This window comes from Orycteropus afer, unplaced genomic scaffold, assembly GCF_000298275.1.
Source record: "Orycteropus afer afer isolate SDZICR_OR568_19922 unplaced genomic scaffold, OryAfe1.0 scaffold00158, whole genome shotgun sequence".
Lineage (NCBI taxonomy): Eukaryota > Metazoa > Chordata > Mammalia > Tubulidentata > Orycteropodidae > Orycteropus > Orycteropus afer.
In genome coordinates this window covers 1347870-1369826 of record NW_006921745.1, presented here as the reverse complement: position 1 = coordinate 1369826, position 21957 = coordinate 1347870, and the positions used below count along the sequence as shown (strand labels likewise).

Genomic DNA, 21957 nt, shown 5'->3' with positions numbered 1-21957 from the left:
GTGTTTCGTTCTGCTGTGCATGGGGTCGCTATGAGTCGGAAACGACTCGATGGCACTTAACAACAACAACAACACATTGCTAGAAACTGAATCTTTCTCTTACAGAAGAAAGACACCATACACATTGTCTAGCAACTAAATCTCTTGCCCTTGAATTTTGAGCATGGTTCAAAGCAGTGCTGTCCCTCTCAAGGATGGTGTCACTATACTCAAACGTGGCAACACCCCACTCAAAGATGGCAGCCAGCTATACTGCTTTGACGTATGTTACTTAGCTGCAGTCCTTCCAATAATCCAGTAACATGCAGTGCGCTCTTGAAAGTGCTCACTATACCTCTTCCAAGTATCCCACTCCAGGACTTAAATCCATAATTTTTCCCAAGCTGAATACTGTGCTGAATCTGCCAAATTGAAAAACTTCAAGCCTGTGACTGTTTCGCTTTGTCAGCCATGACAGCACTGGTTTAAAGGACAAATAGGATTTGTTCATAAGTTGGATGTTTGTAACCCAGGGACTGCCCATTTTATAACCAGAAGGGGATACACATGAAGAAACACACAGGTCTTGCTCTAGCAGGGGTCTGAACACTACCATTATCTGCAAGGATATGCCACCCTCACACCAGGCTAGGAAGCCAAACTGATTCTGTGTTCAGGGCCTTTTATAACAATGCATATGCATGATTGTGGCTTCAATTCATAGTCAGGATAAATCATATCAATTTATTGCATTGTGTTCCCTTCTTTCTTTCCTAAGATTAATTTCCAAGTGTTGTGTGTAGCCCCTACTCATTTGCACAATTTCTGGGTGGTTTCTGGAAATTTTACATAATAAAGGCACCTCAATTTATGGGGAATTCCAAGAGTTATTTTCAGGAACTGTACACTAAGGCCAAATTATTCTGCATCAGTATTTTGTGATCTATCTATGTGGGCCACTTTTATTCATGTGTTACGCTGGGAGGTTGTTGGGCCCTTTCACTCTGAATACTTATTCTTCAATTATTGGAAATGTTCTTGATAGATTTCTTTTAAATTTTCTTCCTCCCATTTCTAAAGTTGTTTATTTCTGGAATTCTTATTATTCAGATATTGGATTTGTTTTGTTTTGTTTTCCTCCTCCTCATTCTCCATCTCGGTCTTTTTCACGTTTTTGTTTTTGTTTTTTTTTTTTTCTTTTTCTTTTCTTCTGCTCAATTTTTTTGAGTTTTTCCTATGTTACTTTTTTAAAAAAAAAATTGATTTGGTCTCTGTCTTTTCTAAGACAGAGGCCTACTTCACACAACTAGTGATCCTTGGTTGTCTGTCTGCTTTAACAGTTAAGTACCAAGAAGCTGAGATGAATACCTTCTATGTATAAATAACAGTTTATACTCATCTGGAGCCCTTAAAAGAAGGTTCTCAGGCAAGGGCAAACTGTTTTTTGTAAGTTCTCTCAAGTAGGTTTTTACTTGTGAAATAGTTGGGTCCCTAGAAAGGAACTGTCCAGTCTCTTGTTTGATGGTGTCAGCCTGACTTGTATCCTGCAAGTCAGTACGGATGGGAGCTTGTTATTTCTCTGTTTAATGTAAAGACTTTCACATCAGCTTCTGTTTTCAGTGTGGAGCCTCACTTCTGCCCTTGCAGAGATTGATATCCCTAAGTCTCAAGTGTCTAGTCTCTCTGGTTCAGCCTCTCTAGAGGGTACATATCCTAGCTTCTCCAGGGTTGAGGAAGAGTACCTTTCTCTTTGGGTGGGAATCTGGGGCTCTAGATCAGGGATTGTCAAACATTTTCTATAAAAAGCCAGAGAATAATAAGTATTTTAGGCTTTGAAAGCTACATAATGTTCTCTGTCAAATATTTTTCTTCTCCTCCTTCTCCTCTTTTAACTTTTCCTCCTCTTATTCCTATTCTTCCTTCTCCTTTACAATGCTTTAAAAATATAAGAACAAAAACATTTTTACCTTGCAGGCAGTATAAAAATGGACCATGGCTAAGACAGGTTAACTGGTCTAGATCCTTTTAAGACACTCTCAGCTAACCATCTTCATTTCAGCCCTCTTCTGCACCCTTGCCTTCAGAGGAACTTGAAGCCTCCACTCTCTGATCTTTCTTGGGATTATAGCAGAACTGGGTATTTTCTTATAGATACTCCCCTCTTTACTGCCTCCCCCATTGAAGCAATCCCTTCACAGGTCTGCTAGATGAACAATGACTTGTTCATTTTCTTTCCATTTTCTGGAGGGTCCCCCCCCCCCGTCTGCCATCATCTCCTTTCTCTGTGTTGTTATTAGATTATGTCTCCCCTGCCCCCTCAATTTTCCATCCATTTACTGGGGCTTTGACAGGGAGTGGAGATAAATGCATGTGTTTAATCTTCTAAGTTTAACCAGAAGCTCCCCCCATATCTAATTTGGTTGGTTTTTATTTTTACTGCTTTCTTTGATAGGGCTTGGGTTAATTTTGCATTTGTTCTCCACGTGCTCACTTGTTATGCCAGATGTTCAAAGAAGATGTCCTTGGGGAAGAAAAATGAGTGATTTTAAAATGTGATGTTTTCAAAATGCTCACAATAGTTCAGTGCGTGAGATCTCAGGGAGACCCGGCTGTTTCTAACCACCAGACTCTCATAATAGAAATAGAGTTTCACCCTTATTTGTGTAAACTATCAGGAGCATTTTTAAATGTTTGTAATAAAGCTTGTGGCTTATTGTTTAAAATTTAATTTAAGGTAGTAAATCAAAGCTTTTGGTGGCATGCCCCTGACAGCAGGGAGAGCCTAGTAAGTGATCCCTAAGAGCTGATCAAAGGGAGACGTTGAGTATTTTTTCCTATATTTGTGTTTTGGTCCTTTAATCTGGTAGTGTTTCCAATTCTATTATGAATACAGTAATGTACACTCAGTCCTCAGCTCGAGTCTTCTTGGCGGCGTCTGGGATTGTCTCTGCCAAATGGCCCTGTTCGGGTCTACGCTTGCCTTTGCCATCAAGTCTGTACATGGTAGGAACAATAGTGATTGTCAGAAAATGGATATCTTTCAAGATCTTATTTATACCACATATCTATCTGTTCCAGTAATCAAATGAGAATTGAGAATTATAAAAAGTAAAATTCACTGTTAAATGACTACTAGTTCTTTTTGTCTAGGTTCACCTTTCCTTGCCAGTGAAGATGGTGTGCTTGGGGGAGTGATTGTCCTCCGGTCTTGCCGATGCTCTGCAGAGCCTGACTCCTCACAAAATAAGGAGCGACTTCTAGGTAAGTTGAAAATATATGTGTATATAAATCTATCTATCTCTATCTACCTATCTATTTCCATATATATATATATATATATATATATATATATATATATATACATAATGTGTAAGTCTCATTTTTTTGGAGACATGAAAAAATTTATACACTTAAATCAATAATTTTAAGTTATGAGAGGGCAGATGGTCTCTTTTTATCTTAGTATCTTTAGTCTACTGTATTTTTTCTTTAGGTAAGCATATAAAAGATGAATGTTCATTTTTAAGGACATAGTTTTTGAATAAACTTAGAACCTTTACTAAAGTTCAGTATTAATAATATTGGGCCAAAGCATTTGAGGTGACCCATAACAATATACACAGTAATACAGAAAGAAATCTTTTCCTGATCTCCATTCCCAAAAATGTATCAGAACCATGCGAAGAATAACTAGCTTAGAAGTCAGCCCTGGCTCTTCTACTTATTGGCTTTGACGCCTGTGTGGGACAGCCTTACTTTTCCATGCTGCCTCCTCATCTATAAAATAATGACATCTGCCCTTCCCTCCTCATAAAGCTGTGGGGAAGGAGGGTCAAATGAATATTTGCAGACTTTCAGATGTCCATCCAGATGTGGGTTAATGTTTAGCCTTGCCTCTTCAAACCTTGTGGTGTGCCTTGTCTAATTCATCCATCCAGAAAGAGCACTTTTTAAAAATTTACACAAAGGTGCCACATAAGCTAGTAGGGGCCTCAATGTATTATTATTATTATTATTATTATTATTATTTTAAATTATCTTTTTAATTGAAGTATACATGCTATATAAATCATAATTGCAACTGCTTGAATTGTCACTGATTTAGTCAATACCCAGATGAAAAATAGAGCTACCAGAACTTCTAAAACTTCCTTTGCTCCCTCCCAGTCTCTATCACCTCCAAAATTAAGCACTATCTTAACTTCTAACACCATGATTACTTTTGCCTAGTTTTGTATGTTACATAAATGGAGTCATAGAATATGTACTATTTGTGCCTATTTTTTTCAGTAAATTTTATGCTGTTAGATTCATACATGTTACATATAGCAGTAGGTGTTCATTTTCATTGCTGTGTAGTATTCTGTTGTGTGAATACACTATAATATATTTGTCCATTATTCAGTAGGCCATCCCCAGGGGCAGTAGTAATTCAACCTTTTGTATAATTTTCCTTAAAGGAAGTTTGAAGGTACTGATCTATAGGATGGTTGTGAATTGTTATAATGCAAGTCCCTTCACAACCTGAGGCTCTATGAATATACAAAATAGAAGACTGGTTATTTCTTCATATACAAACTATTTTTTATGTAGAAGCCCAGAGAATTTTGTTAAAACCTTTCTCTTACTCCTCAAAGCAAAAAAAAAAAATATGCACGTCCCTGTCAAAGTCCTCTTTTTTCACATAGAGTGACCAGCAAGCTCATTGTGTTTTGTGTGTGTGTGTGTGTGTGTGTAATCTCTCTCGTCTGCACACTGTATATGGTACCCAGGTTGCTCCCCAGGAAATTATTTCTTTTAATAATTTATTGTTGTTGAGAATATACACAGCAGAACACACACCAATACAATAATTTAAAACTACAATTCAGTGATATTTATTATATTTTTCAAATTGTGCAACCATTCTTACCCTCTTTTTCCTAGTTTTCCTCCCCCATTAACATAAACTCACTGCCTCCTAAGTGTAAGTTACCTATCTAATTTGTTGTGCTGCTGTTCTCATATGGATAGTCAATATTGCTTGGGTTTAAGAAGACTTCAGAGATATTTTTGGTTTAAGGTTTAAAGATTATTTCAGGGCACTAGTTTCAGGGGTTCATCCAGCCTCTGTGGCTGCAGAAAATCTGGATTCTATAAGAATTTGTTTTCCCCCGTTTTGATCAGAATTCTGCTATAGATTCCTTGATCAAAATATTCAGTAATAGTAGCTGGGCACCAGCCAGTTCTTCTGGTCTTACAGCAGTTGTTCATAGAGGCAATTAGCCACACGTTCCATTTCCTCTTCCTTTTTCTGACTCTTCTTCCTGTATTGCTCCAGGTGAATAGAAACCAATTGTTGTGCCTTGGATGGCCACTCACAAGATTTAAAGATGCCAGGTACTATACAGCAAACTAGGAGGTAGAAGAGAAGCATGAAACACATTATTAGGCCTCTAAACTGGGATGGTTCATGAAGCCTTGAACCTAAACCTCGAAAACAAGTAACCAAATCCCATGAGGTGATTTGTTGTACATAAATAGCCTCAGCAGCTACTATTTTTTTGTGTTGTTGTTGTAAATATATCTCTCTCACAAGATTTGCCAGTTCAGCTATTTACAGGGTATACAACTTATTGACAGCAATTCTAGTAATTGGCTCTGCAACCTTACCGTTAATCAGTACAATTTTTCCATCACTGTAAACTGAAACTCAGTACTCTATAAGCAATATTGTTCCGCATTTCTCCTCCCTCCAGCCCCTGGTAAACTTAATAAACTTTCATCTTTGTACATTTGCCTATTCTTTTCTTTTTATATAAGTGGGGCTATATGATATTTGTCATTTTATGATTGACTTATTTCTGTCAAATTAGTCTTTAAGCTCCATCAATATTGTACCATATATCAAGACTTCATTTATCTTACTGACTGTGTGGTATTTCATTGTATGTATGACCACATTTTGTTTATTCTTTTATTTGTTGATGGGTGTTAGGCTGGGTTTTTGAAAACAAAACCCATTATTGTTGAGTCGATTCTGACTTGTAGCAACACTGTAGGACAGGATAGAACTGCCCCATAGGACTTCTAAAGCAGTAAATCTTTACAGAAGCAGTCTGCTACTGCTTCTTTCTTCCAGAGTGGCTGCTGGGTTCAAATCACCGACCTTTTGGTTAGCAGCTAAGTGCTTTAACCATGACATCACCAGGATTCGTAGAGGAACAAAACTATATATATATATATATATATATATATAGTATGTACATGTATACAGTTTACTGGTTTTACTCCTCTAGAGAACCCACCCAAACACATTTGGTACCAAAAATACAGGGTCCTGCTCTAACATACCTAAAATGTGAAAGTGGTTTTGGAATTGGGTAATGGGCAGAGGCTGAGAGAATTCTAAGGAACCTAAGAGTAAAAGCCTAGATTGCCTTGAAGAGATGGTTAATAGAAGTATGGATGTCAAAGGCATTACTGGTGAGACATCAGATGGAAGTGAGGAGAGCTACAGAGAAAGTATCATCTTAGAGAATATGTATGTTGTCAGCAACAGAAAGTCTGTAGAAATGTAAATGTTAAATATATTTCTGATGAGGCTTTAAAAGAAAATGAAGAACACATTGGACAGTAGAGGAAGGATGATACTTTAGATGCAGTGGCAAAGAGCTTATCTGAATTATGTTCAAATGTTTGTTGGAAGGTAGAATTTGTAAGTGCTGAATTTGCCTCTTTGGCCAATGAGATTTCTGAAAGTTTACAGAGCAAATTCATTTACCATAGGACAGTTCCAATACATCCTGTTTCATGGCATTGATTACAATCCTTACAATATAATAGCTTTCTTCCCACTTAATCCCTGTGGTTACCTTTCCCTGTGTCCTTCTTCCTGTGCATTCCTACCCACTGAGCTATCTCCCTGTGCAAACACTACCCTTCTGATCTCCCTTGAGTGATTGTTCTAAGGTATGTACCTGCCTGGTGTAAATGTTCACCTATTATATGCCTGTCTGTTTAGCTGGAAGCCATGGGAGGGAGTTCAATTCCAGGCCTGAAGGGTAACTAGGGGACATAGTCTTAGGGATTTCACCAGGTACCATCAGACCTGTAAACTTCATCTTTTTATGATTTTGATTTTTTTTCCACATTTTTCTCCCACTCTATCCAGGATCTCCTGCACTGATTCCTTTCCGAGTGGTTGACAGTGGTAACTGGGCACTGTCTAGTTCTTCTGGTCTCAGGGTCATATAGGCTGAGGTTCACATGGCCCACTAGTCCCTTGAACTAATTTTTCCATGCATCTTTGATTTTCTTCATTTTTCTTTGCTCCAGATGAGGAGAGAACAGTTATTGCATCCAGATGGCCACTTGCAATCTGTTAAGACCCCAGTCGCTACTCACCAAAGTAGGATGTAGAACAGTATTTTTGTGTAGTATATTAAGCCAATTGAGGTTAGTGTCCCCCACAACCATGGTTCCAAGCTCAGAGACCCAACAGTTTGCTCCCTTAGGGTGGATGGCAGTGCCTAAGAAGTTATCATAATTTTGCCCCATTTGTTCTAATTATATGGACATTCTTATAGCACATACAAATACATATACATAAATATCATTTGTCTGCCTTATAAATGATCATGGGTATGTTCCATTTTGCTTAGACATTCAGCCTGTTGACCAGTGTATCCACTGTATCCACTGGTAGATTAATCTTTGTTACTATTGATAATGCAGTATTGTGTATTTAAAAATGTTTATCTTTATTGTCTGTACCTCTTGTGCACCTCGCTTTGTCTCCCTTTACCCCAGTGTTACTGTGTTTGGTAACTCACTTTTGGTATATTGCCTTCCCCTTCAAACAAATCAATACTTGTCTCTTACATATCTAATAGTTTTCCCTCCCCTCCCATCCTATCCCTGGTAACCAACAAAGAAAGTTTCCTTCTATATGTAAACTTTTCCTTGACTTTTTAAAGTAGTGGGCTAATACAATGTTTGTCTTTCTGTGATTGACTTATTTCACTTGGCATAATGTCCTCCAAGTTCATCCACATTATGAGGTGCCTCACAGATTCTACATTATTATTTAGTGTTGTATAATATTCCATTGTGTGTATGTACCATAGTTTGGTTATCCATTCCTCTGTTGATGGACACTTAGGTTGTTTCCATCTCTTTGCTATTGTGTATAGTGCTGCAGTGAACATGGGTGTGCATATATCAATTCACGCCCTGGCTCTCCCTTCTTTAGGATATATACCTAGTAATGGCATTGCAGGATAAATTCTACTTTGAACTTTTGAAAGAAGCATCATACCAATTTCCACAGTGGTTATATCATTTTATAGTCCAGCCAGCAGTGTATGAGTGTCTCAATCTCTCCACATCCTCACAAGCATTGTTATTTTCTGTCTTCTTGAACTTTACTATTAGTAATGGAGTTAGTTGGTATCTCATTCTTGTTTTGATTTGTATCTCTAATAGCCATATGAACATTTCTTCATGGGTTTGTTGGCCACCTGAAAATCTTCTTTAGTGAAGTGTCTGTTCATGTCTTCTGCCCATTTTTTAATTGGATTATTTGTTGGTATTGGAATTTTCTATGAATTTTAGAGATAAGTCCCTCGTCAGATACATTGTTGCCAAATATTTTTGCACAGTGTGTAGGTTCTCTTTTTACTCTTTTGGAGAATTTTTAGGACTTCCAGTAAGATGGCGGAATAGGCGGAATAGGCAGACAAGCTCCACAGACCCTCTTCAACAAAGATAAGAGAAACCAGTTGACAGAGATACAGAAGATAATCGTGGAGCCCTGAGCTTTGAAAGGAAATATATAGAAGTATATTAGGCACCAGCTAGTGGAGAAACCTGAACAAAAACAGTGAGTACGGAGACAGTTAGAACAGTGGACTGTCAGCTAATCTGACAGGACTGACAGCCTGAATATTTCCAAGTGGTGTTTGGACCTGAAAATTGACCTAAAGATCAACCCTGGTCACCAAAGGTTTCAGGGACGACTGTGCTGGTGGCCCACGACTAGGAAGGGAAACAGCAAGGAGGGAGACAACCTCAGCTGTGGACTTTCTGCTGCCCAGAAGGTGCAACCATTTTGATTGTTTACACGTGGTGGCCATTTTGGATATTTAAATTGACTGAGGACACAGCCGTTTTGAATGTTTGCAGGTAGTGGCCATTTTGGATATTTGAAGTGACCGAGGGTGCAGCCATTTTGAATACTTACAAGTGGTGGCCATTTTGGATATTTAAAGTGACTGAGGGCACAGACATTTTGAATATTTACAAGCAACAACCCTTTGCATTTTAAAATGACAGCATCTTTATTTGGATTCCAGAGACCTAAGAATAGGCTCCATTTGCCAAGGATAGCACGGGCATGTGGGAGGCAGACAACGGGAAAGAGACAGGTGGTATGTAAGTACTGCCAACTAGCAAATAGAGGAGCACAGCACAGTACCCTGTTTATGTAGATATCATACAAACAAAACAAAGGAAATGAAAATCATGGGCAACTCTAATGTACAATTACCAATTAAATATAAACACAAAAATGTCACAGTGCCTCAGAGACAATAGAGCATCACAGTCCACACAAAGAAGCAAGATAAAGCAGGAGAAACAAGGGAACAGGATACAGACCCAAAACATCCCTGAGGAAGACACAGGATTAGAACTCCCTGATAAGGAATTAAAAAGAATTACATTTAGGTACCTTCAACAAATAGAGAGACAGATCAAGGAAAACACTGACAAAATTGAGGAAAACATAGAGAAAACCCTAGAACAATACAAGAACAAAATGAAAAATTAGAAATGACACAAAATCTACAGCCAGAAATCTAGAAGATTAATACTGAATTTTCAGAAATAGATAACTTGTTGAATGGGCAAAGGAGAAGAATTGAATCAATGGAAAAAAGAATTACTGAGATTGAAAGCAAATACTTCAGTACTTCTTTGGAAAGGGAACAATCAGAAAAAAATATCAAAACAAAATGAAGAAAGCGTACAGTTCATGTGGGATGTCATCAAAAGGAATAACCTACACATAATCTGAATTCCAGAACAGGAAGAGACAAATAAAACCACAGAAAAAATTGTTGAAGATTTTTTTGGAAGAGAATTGTCCTGGTATGATGAAAGATGAGAATATATACATTCAAGAAGTCCAACGATCTCCAAACAGGATAGACCCCAAAAGAAAATCACCAAGACATATAATCATCAAACTCACCAAAACCGAAGACAAAGGAAGAATCCTAAAAGCAGCATGGGAAAAATGAAAAGTTACCTACAAGGGGAACCCAATAAGTCTAAGCTCAGATTTCTCTGCAGAAACCATGCAGGCGAGAAGACATATATATAAAATGTATATATAAAACCCTGAAAGAGAAAAATTTCCAAACAAGAATTATATACCTGGGAAAATTGTCCCTCATGTGTGATGGTGAAATGAGGACATTTCTAGATAAGCAAAAATTAAGGGAATTTGTTAAAACCGGACCAGCCTTACAAGAGATGCTAAAAGGAGTCCTTTGGACAGAGAAGCAACAACAGCAAACAACTGATCATTAACACACATGATGACATAACCTAGAAACCAACCCAGTTGTAGAAGTAGCCAAAGTAAATAAGCCTACAAGATTGTCAACAGGGAACCAGAGACATCAATTGACAAATGAAGACAACTACAAACCAAAAAGAGGGGAAAAATCTGTGTCATTACAGAACTTCTAGATGGTAGGGAAGTCAAGATAACTACTAGATAGAATGGACTGTCCTAAACTTGGGACGAAATTATAAATCACAGGCTAACCTGAAAGAAAAATGATAAACCTTCACATCAAAATAAAAAAGAGGATCAGTACAAATATTTAGCAAATACTAAAATAATAGCAATGAAGGAAGTGATAACACAATTCATAAACCAAACAAGGTCAGCACAGAAAATTATATGGAACAAAGAAATCAACACCACAAAAAAAGCACATACAAAATGACAGTAACAGATCCATACTTGTCGACAATTACATATCTGACAAAGGACTTATCTCTAAAATTTATCAAAAACTCCAACACCTCAACAACAAAAAGATTAACAGTCCAATTTAAAAATGGGGAGAAGACCTGAATGGACATTTCACCAAAGAGGATATTCAGGAGGCCAGCAAATGCGTGAAGAAATGCTCATGATTATTAGCTATCAGACAGATGGCAAATCAAAACAACAAGAAGATGCCATCTCACCACAGCACTAATGGCAAAATTCAACAGAACAAAAAATGAAGGATGCTGGTGAGGATATGGAGAGATTGGGACTCTCATACACTGCTGGTGGGATTGTCAAATGATATACCCATTGTGAAAAATGGTATGGGATTCCTTAAAAAGGTGAAATTAGAAATACCATTTGACTCAGCAATCCCATTAGTAGGTATATATCCTAAAGAAGCAAGAGCCAGAACAAAAACAGATACATGCATACCCATGTTCATCGCAGCACTATTTACAATAGCAAAAAGATGGAAACAACCTACATGCATATCAACTGTGGTACATACACACAATGGAACACTTTGCAACCCTGAAAAATAATCTAGAATCTGCAAAACAGCATATAACATGGATGAACTTGGAGGGCATTATGCTGAGTGAAAGAAGTCAATCACAGATGGACAAATACATTATTAGTTCATTGTTGTAAATAGTCAAAGAATGGTTTATATATGGAAGGGAACTTTGTTGGTTAGCAGGGGTAGGAGGGGAAGGGAGGGGAGGGAACACTGAAAAAAAAAAATGCATTGACCCATGCCACTTTAGTTTGTGTATTTCACTATATATAAATTATATTTTACTAAAATGCATTTAAAAATTTTTAATTTTTAGAAGGTCCCAATTGTCTAGCTTAGCTTCTTCTGTTTGTATATTTTGGGTTATGCTTGATAGTCTACTTATGCCATTAATTAGGGCCCCTAAGATTGCCCCTATTTTATCTTTGATGAACTTTATAGTTTTAGGCCTCACATTTAGGTCTTTGACCCATCTGGGGTTAGTTTTTATGTATGGTGTAAGGTATAGATCTTGTTTCATTTTTCTGCAAATGGATATCCCGTTTTGCCAGCACCATTTATGAAAGAGACTCTCTCTTCCTCATTTAATGAATTTCTGCCCTTTGTCAAAGATCAGCTGACCATAGGTGAATAGATCTGTTTCTGGATTCTCAGTTCTGTTCCACTGGCCTGTGTGTCTATTGTCATACAAATACCAAGCTGTTTTGACTACTGTGGCTTTGTAGTAGCTTTTGCGATCTGGGAGTGTTCTTCAGTAGTGCTTTGGTTATCCGAAGTCCTCTTCCTTCCCATATAAAATTAATGATTGGTTTTTCCATGTCCTCAAAGAATGTTGATGGAATCTGGATCAAAATTGCATTGAATGTATGGATTACCCATAAATTTTCACAACGTTCAATCTTCCTACCTATGAGCATGGTGTATTCTTCCAGTTATGTAGATCTCTTATAGGTTCTTGAAGTAGTGTTTTGTAGTTTTCTTTGTATAGGTCTTATGTGTCCCTGGTAAGATTTCTTCTGAAGTACTTTGGGTTTTTTCTTTTTGGTAGCTATTGTAAATGATATTGATTTCCTTATTTCCTTATTTCCTTTTCAGAGATCTCTTTGCTGGTGTAGAGGAATCCAACTGATTTTTGTATGTTGATCTTGTATCCTGCCACTATGCTAAATCTCTTTATTAGTTCCAGTAGTTTTCTTACTGAGTCTCTTGGATTTTGTATGTGTAAGATCATATCATCAGCAAATGATAGTTTTACTGCTTTCTTATGAATTTGGATGCCTTTGATTTCTCTTTCTTGACTTATTGCCCTGGTGCTTGAACACTTTCTCTCAGAAAGATCAGTACAAGGCCAGTCCCCATGAGGTGGAGGTTAAAGATGTCCCAAATGTCCAAAGTACCATACCACTCCATCATTTCAGACATTAACTCCTCCTCCTCCTCCCAGTAATTTCCCCAGTCTTAGGGTTCTGTATTTTGCTGTAATGCCTCACAGAACTCACAAACACCCAAGGGTTCATCTCATGTAGTAGTGGTGGAGGCTGGCAGACTGGCGAGTCCCAGGTCCATGAGTAGGTCTAGAGGATCCTCCCAACTCTCAGGGTTTGATGAACCTTGATCAGCAGATAAGATGACAGCTGCTGTCCTAAATCCAGGGGTGAGATGAGGATGATCCAAGACACAAAATCGGAGCAAGAGGAGGGTGAATCTTCACAGGAGATTCATAGATATACCCTCAAGGAAGCTAAGGGTGGTGATTTGGTTATACCCACCAGCAGGACAGGACTCAAGATACATTCCACCTGTGTTGCCCCAACAGAAATAACCTAAATCCCATCACAGAGTCAATTGCCAGTCATTATAGGGACTGACTACTACCAGCTGCCCAGCCAAGTTGATACCTGACCTTAACTACCACACCACCCCAAACCGGCATGGAAAATGGGATGTACAAAACATGACAGAATGGAGGACAATGGCTAGAAGGGCAACATCAAGCAATTCACTGCACCTGGCTAGGACTTCCAATGCAAGATGGAAAAGATGTGGTGATAGAGTACATCCTTGTCTGGTTCTTGTTTGCAAGGGGAATGATTTCAGTCTCTCTCCATTGACAATAATGTCAGCTGTTGGATTTATACATATGACCTTTATTGAGGAATTTCCCTTCTATTCCTGTTTTTCTGAGATCTTTTAACAAAAATGGGTGTTGGATTTTATCAAATGCCTTTTCTGCATCAATTGTTATGATCATGTGGTTCTTTTCCTTTATCTGGCTGATAAAATTTCTAAGCAAGATCTTAAAGGGACTGTGTGGTTTCTCCTTGTCCCTTATAGTAAAATGAGAGAGGAAAGAGATGGGCTCACAAAAGAACTGTGCAAAATGAGAACAGAACAGACCAAAATGATTTGGGAATTTCTGTTGTACAAACTAAGGTCATATGTCCTAGAATGTTTACCAAGGACATGTATGTACAATCTTTTCTTAAAGAGATTAAGCCTGTGATTGATGGATCTAACTAACCACTACAGCAGGAAACCCATCAGCTTAGTCTGAAGGGGAAAGAGAAAGAAGGAGAGGAAAGAATGCTGTGCACCTCTTGAAATTCCACAGGCAGGAAATATACCAAAAGAGCTACATCTTTTGTCCTCTGTGAAAGGAAAAGGACCATACTAGAGCATCTGGGAGAACAGCAGAACTGTTGGAATTAGCACAGGAAGTCAGCCTTTTGGGCTTCAAAAGGTGGGCCCATGGTCTCCTGGATCTCAAAGTGTGGGGCCACAGCCTTCTAGGTTTCAAAGAGTCTAATCTTCACCATCTTGATTCCCAAGAGTGAGGCTACCATTAAGGTGTGGCAGGGGGATGGGTCCGCTGCCCTGGAGAGGTGAGATTGCCATGTCCAAGGGATAGAATATCAGGGCCTATCAGGGCCAAGGAGTGAGGTTGCCACTCAGATGGACTAGGAGAATGGAACCTCTTACAGCCAAGGGATCAGGATTTCCATCCCAGAGGGCTGGGAAGGTGAAGTTGAAGCTGAGGGCCAAGAGCCTCTATCCGGAATTCAGAAGTTGTGGCCAATGTCCAGAGTCTGGACGGTGAGTATATTGCCTAGATGGTCTCAGAAAAGAGAGAATTATTTCAAGCCTTAAGAGCTAATTTAATTTGTTATGCTGGGTTATGGACTTACTTGGTGCCTGTTATCCCTTTTTCTCTCCAATTTTTCCAATTTGCAATGGAAATGTCTACCTTGTGCCTATTCCACTGTTGTACTTTTGAAACAGATAACTTGTATTCTAGATTTTACAGTTGTACAGATGAAGAGGAATTTTGCCCCAGGATGGAATACACCTAAATTTTCACTTATATTTGATTTAGATGATTCAGAAGATGAGATTTTGGACTTGGAGTTGATTTAAGACTTTTGGGATGATATGATGGGATGAATGTGTTTTGTGTGTGGCTAGGACCTGAGTTTTGGGGGGCCACAAGTGGCATGTTAATAGATTGAATTATGTCCTCAAAAAATATGTGTTGTAAATCCTAACCTATGCCTATAATTATAATCCCATTTGGGAATGGCTTTCTTTATTATATTAATGAGGAAGGATTAGTGTACAGTGTATCTTGAGTCAATCTGTTTTCAGATATGAAAGAGATTGAATAGGTGTGAGATGACTATGAGAGTACACCCACAAATATATACCGATTTGCAGAAGATATTTCTACATATGTATGTGCTGCAAGTATATCCAAGGATGTTGTAGAGCATACAGGGAGCAAAGTTCTATAAACTTCTTAGCTATAACCAAACACTTTGAGAGAATGAGTCCCTAGAATTGAGGACTCTGGACCACATTCTCAGGGACACCTAGGGCAGTTAGTCTAACATAGTCCACAAAGACAGTATTCTACATACTAGTTTGGTGAGTTGCACCAGGTTCTTAAAAGCTTGGGAAAAGCCATGTAAGATTCAACTATTGGTCTCTCGTCATCTGAGAATTGAGGAGTGAAGAAAATCAAAGAACTCAAGGAAGCAAAAAGGAATAATGAACCACTGTCCATTATGGAGTCACTGTCCTGAGACTAGAAAACTAGATGGTGCACAACTACTACTACCACCTGCTCTGATAAGAATCACAGTAGAAGGTCCCTGACAGAGAGAAAAAAAATATATAGAGAGAGAGCAAAGTTCAAAATCATTAAAAAAAAAAAAAAAAAGATATGCTGATATAGATTAGTGGAATCTCTAAGGCTATGGCCCTTTGGCACTCTTCAAGCCTGGAACTGAACCCACGCCCAGGATTACCTTTCAATATAGCAGTATCGTTAGATGCCATTAAGACTCTGGCTCATAGCAACCCTATGTACCAAAGAACAAAACACTGCCTGGTCCTGTGCCAGTCTCACAATCCTTACTATACCTGAGCCCACTGTTGGAAGCCACTATATCAATCCGTCTCATTGAGGCCCTTCCCCTTTTTCACTGACCCTCCACTTTACCAAGCATGATCTCCTTCTCCAGAGAATGGTCTCTTCTAACAACAAGACCAAGATCCATCTGACATCAGCAATGATATCCCTTGTTCCACATCCTCTTCTGAATCCAGCCTGCATTTCTGCAAGTTGCCTGTCAGTATATTACTGCAACTATTTTTGAATTACCTTCAGCAAAATTTTACTTGCTTGTGATTTTAATGCTATTGTTTGATAATTTCCACATTCTGTTGGATCACTTTTCTTTGGAATGGGTACAAATATGGATCTTTTTCAGTCAGTTGCCCAGGTATCTCTCTTCCAAATTTCTGACATAGATGAGTAAGTGCTTGCAGTGCAGCATCCATTTGTTGAAACATCTCAATGAGTATTCAATGAATTCCTGGAGCCTTGTTTTTCACCAATTCCTTCAGTGCAGCTTCAACTTCTTCCTTCAGTACCATTGATTCCTGATCATATGCCACCTCCTCAAACGGATGAACCAATTCTTTTTGGTACAGTGACTCTGTATTCCTTCTATTTTCTTTTGATGTTTCCTGCATCATTCAATATTTTGCCCATAGAATCTTTCAGTATTGTAACTCGAGGTTTGAATTTTTCTTCAGTTTTTTCCATTTGAGAAATGTTGAGCCTGTTCTTCCCTTTTGGAGTTTATAATAAGTGACTTTGTCTTCTCAAGCTGCTCTTTAAAATCTTCAGTTCTTTTATCTTGTCATTTCTTCCATTTATTTTAGCTGCTTTCCATTCAAGGGCAAGTTTCAGAGTCTCTTCTGACATCCATTTTGGTCTTTTCTTCCTTTCTTGTCTTTTCAATGCTTTCTTCCTTTTCCTTTCTTCATGGATGATGTTCTTTATGTCATCCCATAATTCCTCTGGTTTTTGGTCATTGGTGTTCAATGCATCAAATCTATTTTTTAGATGGCTTCTAAAATCAGGAGGGATCTAATAAAGGTCGTATTTTGGCTCTCGTGGACTTGTTTTAATTATCTTCAACTTCAGCTTGAACTTGCATATTAGCAGTTGATCGTCTGTTCCACAGTCAGCTCCTGGCCTTGTTTTGGCTACAAATATAAAGCATCTCTGTCACCTCTTTCCACAAATGTAGTTGATCCAATTCCTGTGTATTCCATCTCACAAAGTCCACGTGGATAGCTGCTGTTTATGTTGTTGAAAAAATGTATTTGAAATAAATAAGTCATTGGCCTTACAAAATTCTATCATGTAATCTCCAGAATAATTTCTATCACCAAGGCTATATTTTTCAACTATTGGTCATTCTTCTTTGTTTCCAACTTTTGCATTCCAATCACCAATAATAATCAACATATTTGATTGCGTGTTTGGTCAATTTCAGACGGCGCAAGTGAGTGGCAAATCTTTTCTATAAATTTTTTTATAAAGATTTTTTATAAATCTTCAATTTTCTTACCTTTGGCTTTGGTGCTTAGTGCATAAATTTGAAAAATAGTAGTATTAATTGGTCTTCCTTGTAGGCATATGGATATCACCCTATCACTGACAGCATTGTACTTCAGGATAGATCTTGAAACATTCTTTGTGATGATAAATGCCACACCATTCCTCTTCAATTTGTTGTTCCCAGCATTTAAAAAAAACAAAAAATTCATTGCCATCAAGTCCAGTCTAACTCATAGCAACCCCTCCTTGTGTTTCCGAGGTGGCATCACTTTGGAAGTAGATTGCCCAAACTTCCTTCCAAGGAGTAGCTGCTGGGTTTGAACTGCCAGCCTTCTAGTTAGCAGTCAGATGCCGTAGGCACTATGCCACCAGAGCTCCCCATTCCTGGCATAGTGTATCATATGTGAGTATCTCATTCAAAATGGACTAAACTAGTCCATTTCAGCTCACTAATGCCTAAGATACTGATCTTTATGTGTTCTATTTTGTTTTTGACAACTTCCAATTTTCTTAGATTCATACTTTGCACATTTCATGTTTCTGTTATTATTCAATATTTGCAACTATTTTGTCCCATTTTGAGTCATGCCACATCAGCAAATGGAGGTCCTGAAAGCTTTACTCCATCCACATCAAGATCAACTCTATTTGGAGGAGGCAGCTCTTCTCCGGTCATATTTTGAGTGCCTTGTGACCTCATGGGCTTATCTTCTGGCACTGTATCAGATAGAGTTCCATGGCTATTCATAAAGTTTTCAATACTGTATCAGACAGTGTTTCACTCGTATTCATAAGGTTTTCTTTCACTGGCCAATTCTTGGAGAAGTGGATGGCTCCTTCCTTCTTCCAAGTCTTTCTTAGTCTGGAAAATCTGCTGAAAACTGTCCACCATGGGTGACTCTACTGTTATTTGAAATATTTGAAATACCTGTGGCATAGCCTCCAGTCTCACAGCAATATGAAAACCACCATAGTATGACAGACTGACAGATGGGTAGTCAAACAATAGGCCTACAAAGTGAATAATAACAGGGTAGGAGTGTACTCCTCAGTATAATCAACCACAGGAAACAAAAAGGGCACCACTGGCCCAAAAACAAAGCTCAGAAGGCAGTAACAGTGATATTACATTGAGGGGCTTGCAACCAACGTTACGAAACAAAATGTATAAAAATTGTTCAGTGGACAACTAGTTTGCTCTATTAACTTTCATCATCAAATTGTAATAAAAAGTGAAAAAGAAGAAAAGGAAGACAGCAATTAAATAAGCAAGCAGAGGAAGAGAGATGAGGTAAGTTAGATGCCAAGATACTAGAAAGGAGAACCTGATGATAGAAGTAACTTCCTTCAGAGCTGCCAGAGAAAAGAACCGTTGCCTAGAGCCGGTGCTCTGAATTTGGAAAATAAATTTCTGTTTGTGTATGCTATCCATTTATGGTATTTCTGTATAGCAGCACTAGATAATTAATACAGTGGACATGTTTGTTTCTGCCTTTTGGCTGTTGGGAATATGTTGCATTGAACATTGTTGTAGAAGTTTATGTTTGAGTCTCTTCTTTCAAGTCTTTTGGCTGTATACCTAGGAGGGGAATTGCTAGGTCATGTGTTAGTTCTGTTCTTAGTTTGTTGAGGAATCATCACACAGTTTTCCACAATGGCTGTACCAATTGCATTCCCACCAGTAGTGGATAACAGTTTCAGTTTCTCACACATCTTCAACTTTTTTTTCTCTTTTTTTTTTAACTGCTAAGTAGATTCTGACTCAAAGGATTTGTTTGGATTTTCTATATATAGGATCATGTCATCCTCAAATAGAGATAATTTTACTTTTTTAATCTGGATACCTTTTATTGATTTTTTTTTTTGAAAGCCCGCCTTTTGTTAAACCAAGACAAAAAGTGGTTTTCTTTGCTATTTTAACTATTGTTTTGCATATTCTTCTACAGTTAAGACACCAGGGAGTTCATTTTTAAAATACGAGAGAATGTACCTGGACCTGCCAATAAAATTCAGAATAATAGCCCTTAATATTTTCAAGATGTGGCACAGTTATTAACACTGCTTAGTGCCTAAGGTGTTGGACTGCTAACCAGAAGGCTGATGGTTCAAATCCACTAGCCACTCCTTGTAAGAAAGGTTGGGCAATCTACTTCGGTAGTAATATTGCCTTGGAAACCCAAGGAAGGGTTGCTGTGAGTCAGGGCCAACTCGATGGCACATAACAACAACAACATGGAATTTTCCTGGGAAAGATTGCCATAGTTCTTTACTGATCATGGACTCTTGCCCATTCAAATTAATCTTGAAAATGTGAAGCCTTTCTAATGTCCTTTGTCTTCTGGTAGTAAAGTTTAAAAATGTATATTTCAGAAAAAGTCACAGAATTACAGCTTATGCTAGGTAGTTTTTATGAACAAGGTAATAATTGAACCTGATTCCTACTTTTTATCTCAAGAAAATGTCAACTTAATAAAATAACTGAAATCTCGTTATTTATTGGTGTTAACTAGAGGCATTGATGTTTGTGAGGTTTATCCACTAAAATGTGGTGAACATAAGCTAGTGTCGTCTACCAGTTACATGGATGTTTATATTATATTTATCTTTTTTAAAAATTATGTATGTTCAGTATTCAAACAGTACATAAGGACAAGAAATAAAGCAGTAAAGTCACCTTACTGTTCCCAAAGCCACCAGTCTATGGTTCTTTTTATTCCCATAGGTAACATCCTCACACTATAGAATATGCCCATGCTTCTGTTTCTAGATTAGTCAGAACTTAACATGTATCACCTCCACTTCCATTCCTTCCTGATTTTTGTTAGAATTCTACTCTAACTAAATAATCTTCCTTGATTTTATTACAGCTTTAAATAACACACTATTTCTTTTTTTTTTCCCCTGCAATAGAATCTTTTTTTTTTTCTTTTAACTGTGCTTTAGGTGCAAATTTACAGAGCATAATTTGTTTTCCATTCAACATTTCATGTACATTTGGTTTTACTTCCCAATAACCATCCCTCACCTTAATCCACTCTCCTCCTCTCCCTTCCCAGTAACCCACCCCCATCCTATGCCCTTCTTAGTTATGCACTCCTGTGTGTCTTGCTTTTTCCTCCATGTGAATGTTGCCCCTCTAGTGTCCATGGCCGATTGCTTCAAGGGATGTATCTCCATAGAGTAGGAGGGTGCATCGCCCTGGGTTGAGTGTTCTGCGTACATCTGTCTTATTTACTGTTGGGCTGAGCCAGCCCTTGGGAATGAGTTTTATCCCAGGCCTGAAGTGTATCCCAGGGCCATGATCTTGGGAGTCCCACCAGACTCCGTCCAACCAGTAATTCTGGTCATTGTTGTGTTTTTGAATTTTGTTCCATGTTTTTCCTACCACTGTATCCAGAATCTCCAGTTTGATCCCTTCCTGAGTGGTTGGCACTGGTAGCCAGGCATCATCTAGTTCTTCTGGTCTTGAGGTCCATCATGTCCTAGGACTGATTGTTTCCAAATGCCCTTGTTTTTCGCTTCACTCTTTTTTGCTTCCAACAATAGGAGACCATTAGTTGCATCTTAGATGGCTCCTCGAAAGCTTTTAAGACCCCAGTCACTACTCACCAAAGTAGATTGTGGAGCAAGATTTATTATTTATTTATTTAATTTTAAGAGTTTGTTTTATATTCAATGTTACATGTACATTTAGTTTCACTCCCCATTTACCATGCCCAACCCTAACCCAGTCTACTCCCCTCCCTGCCCAATAACCCTCCCCCTGTGCTCCTCATAGTTATGCACTCCTGTTTGTCCTGCATTTCCTCCATGTGAATGTTGCCCCTCTGGTGTTCCGTGGTCTTTTGCTCTAAGTGATGTATTTCCATAGCATATGTGGGTGCATCATCCTGGGTTGAGTGGTCTGCATGTACATCTTGTTAACTATTGCGCTGAGAGCCAGCCCCTGGGAGTGAGTTTTATTCCAGGTGCAGAATGTATTCCAGGACCATAGTATTATGGATCTCACCAAACTCCATCCAACCAGTAATTATGTTCTATTGAGTTTTTGGATTTTGTTCCATGTTTTTCCTTCCAGGGGCCAAGAAATTCAAGGCTGGCAGGCAGTACACTGGTTGGTGACTCCAACAAAAGATGAATCCAAGATCTCCAGGCTGAGCAGTGGGCTGCTCACTCACGGAAGGTTGTAGTCAGCATACTAGGGTCCCAATCCCTCAAAGAATATCTGTCTTCCCAGGATGTCCCTGGATATCCTGGAAGCAGGCGACATCCCCTTGGGTAGATTGGCCACTCAGAACATAGTCATCAATCCCATCATGGGAACAACCACACAGAACTGGGGTCCAGCCAAGTTGACACACAGCTCCAACTATCACAGTCCACCCCTTGTCAACTTGGCAGTTGTACACATCTTCTTAACCATATATAATCTCTAAATAAGGATAATTACAGAGTCATATTTGTGCCTAACATGATACATTAACACACATACAACAT

At 38.4% G+C, this 21957-nt stretch overlaps 1 protein-coding gene across 1 annotated transcript in view; it reads left to right on the top strand.

The window, feature by feature from the left end:
• TASP1 (taspase 1) overlaps nt 1-21957 on the top strand; it is a 615049-nt gene that overhangs the window by 485922 nt on the left and 107170 nt on the right. Inside the window, exon 11 of the mRNA XM_007946379.1 lies at nt 3130-3240. Coding sequence (XP_007944570.1) covers nt 3130-3240 — 111 coding nt within the window. The remainder of the gene's footprint in view (nt 1-3129; nt 3241-21957) is intronic.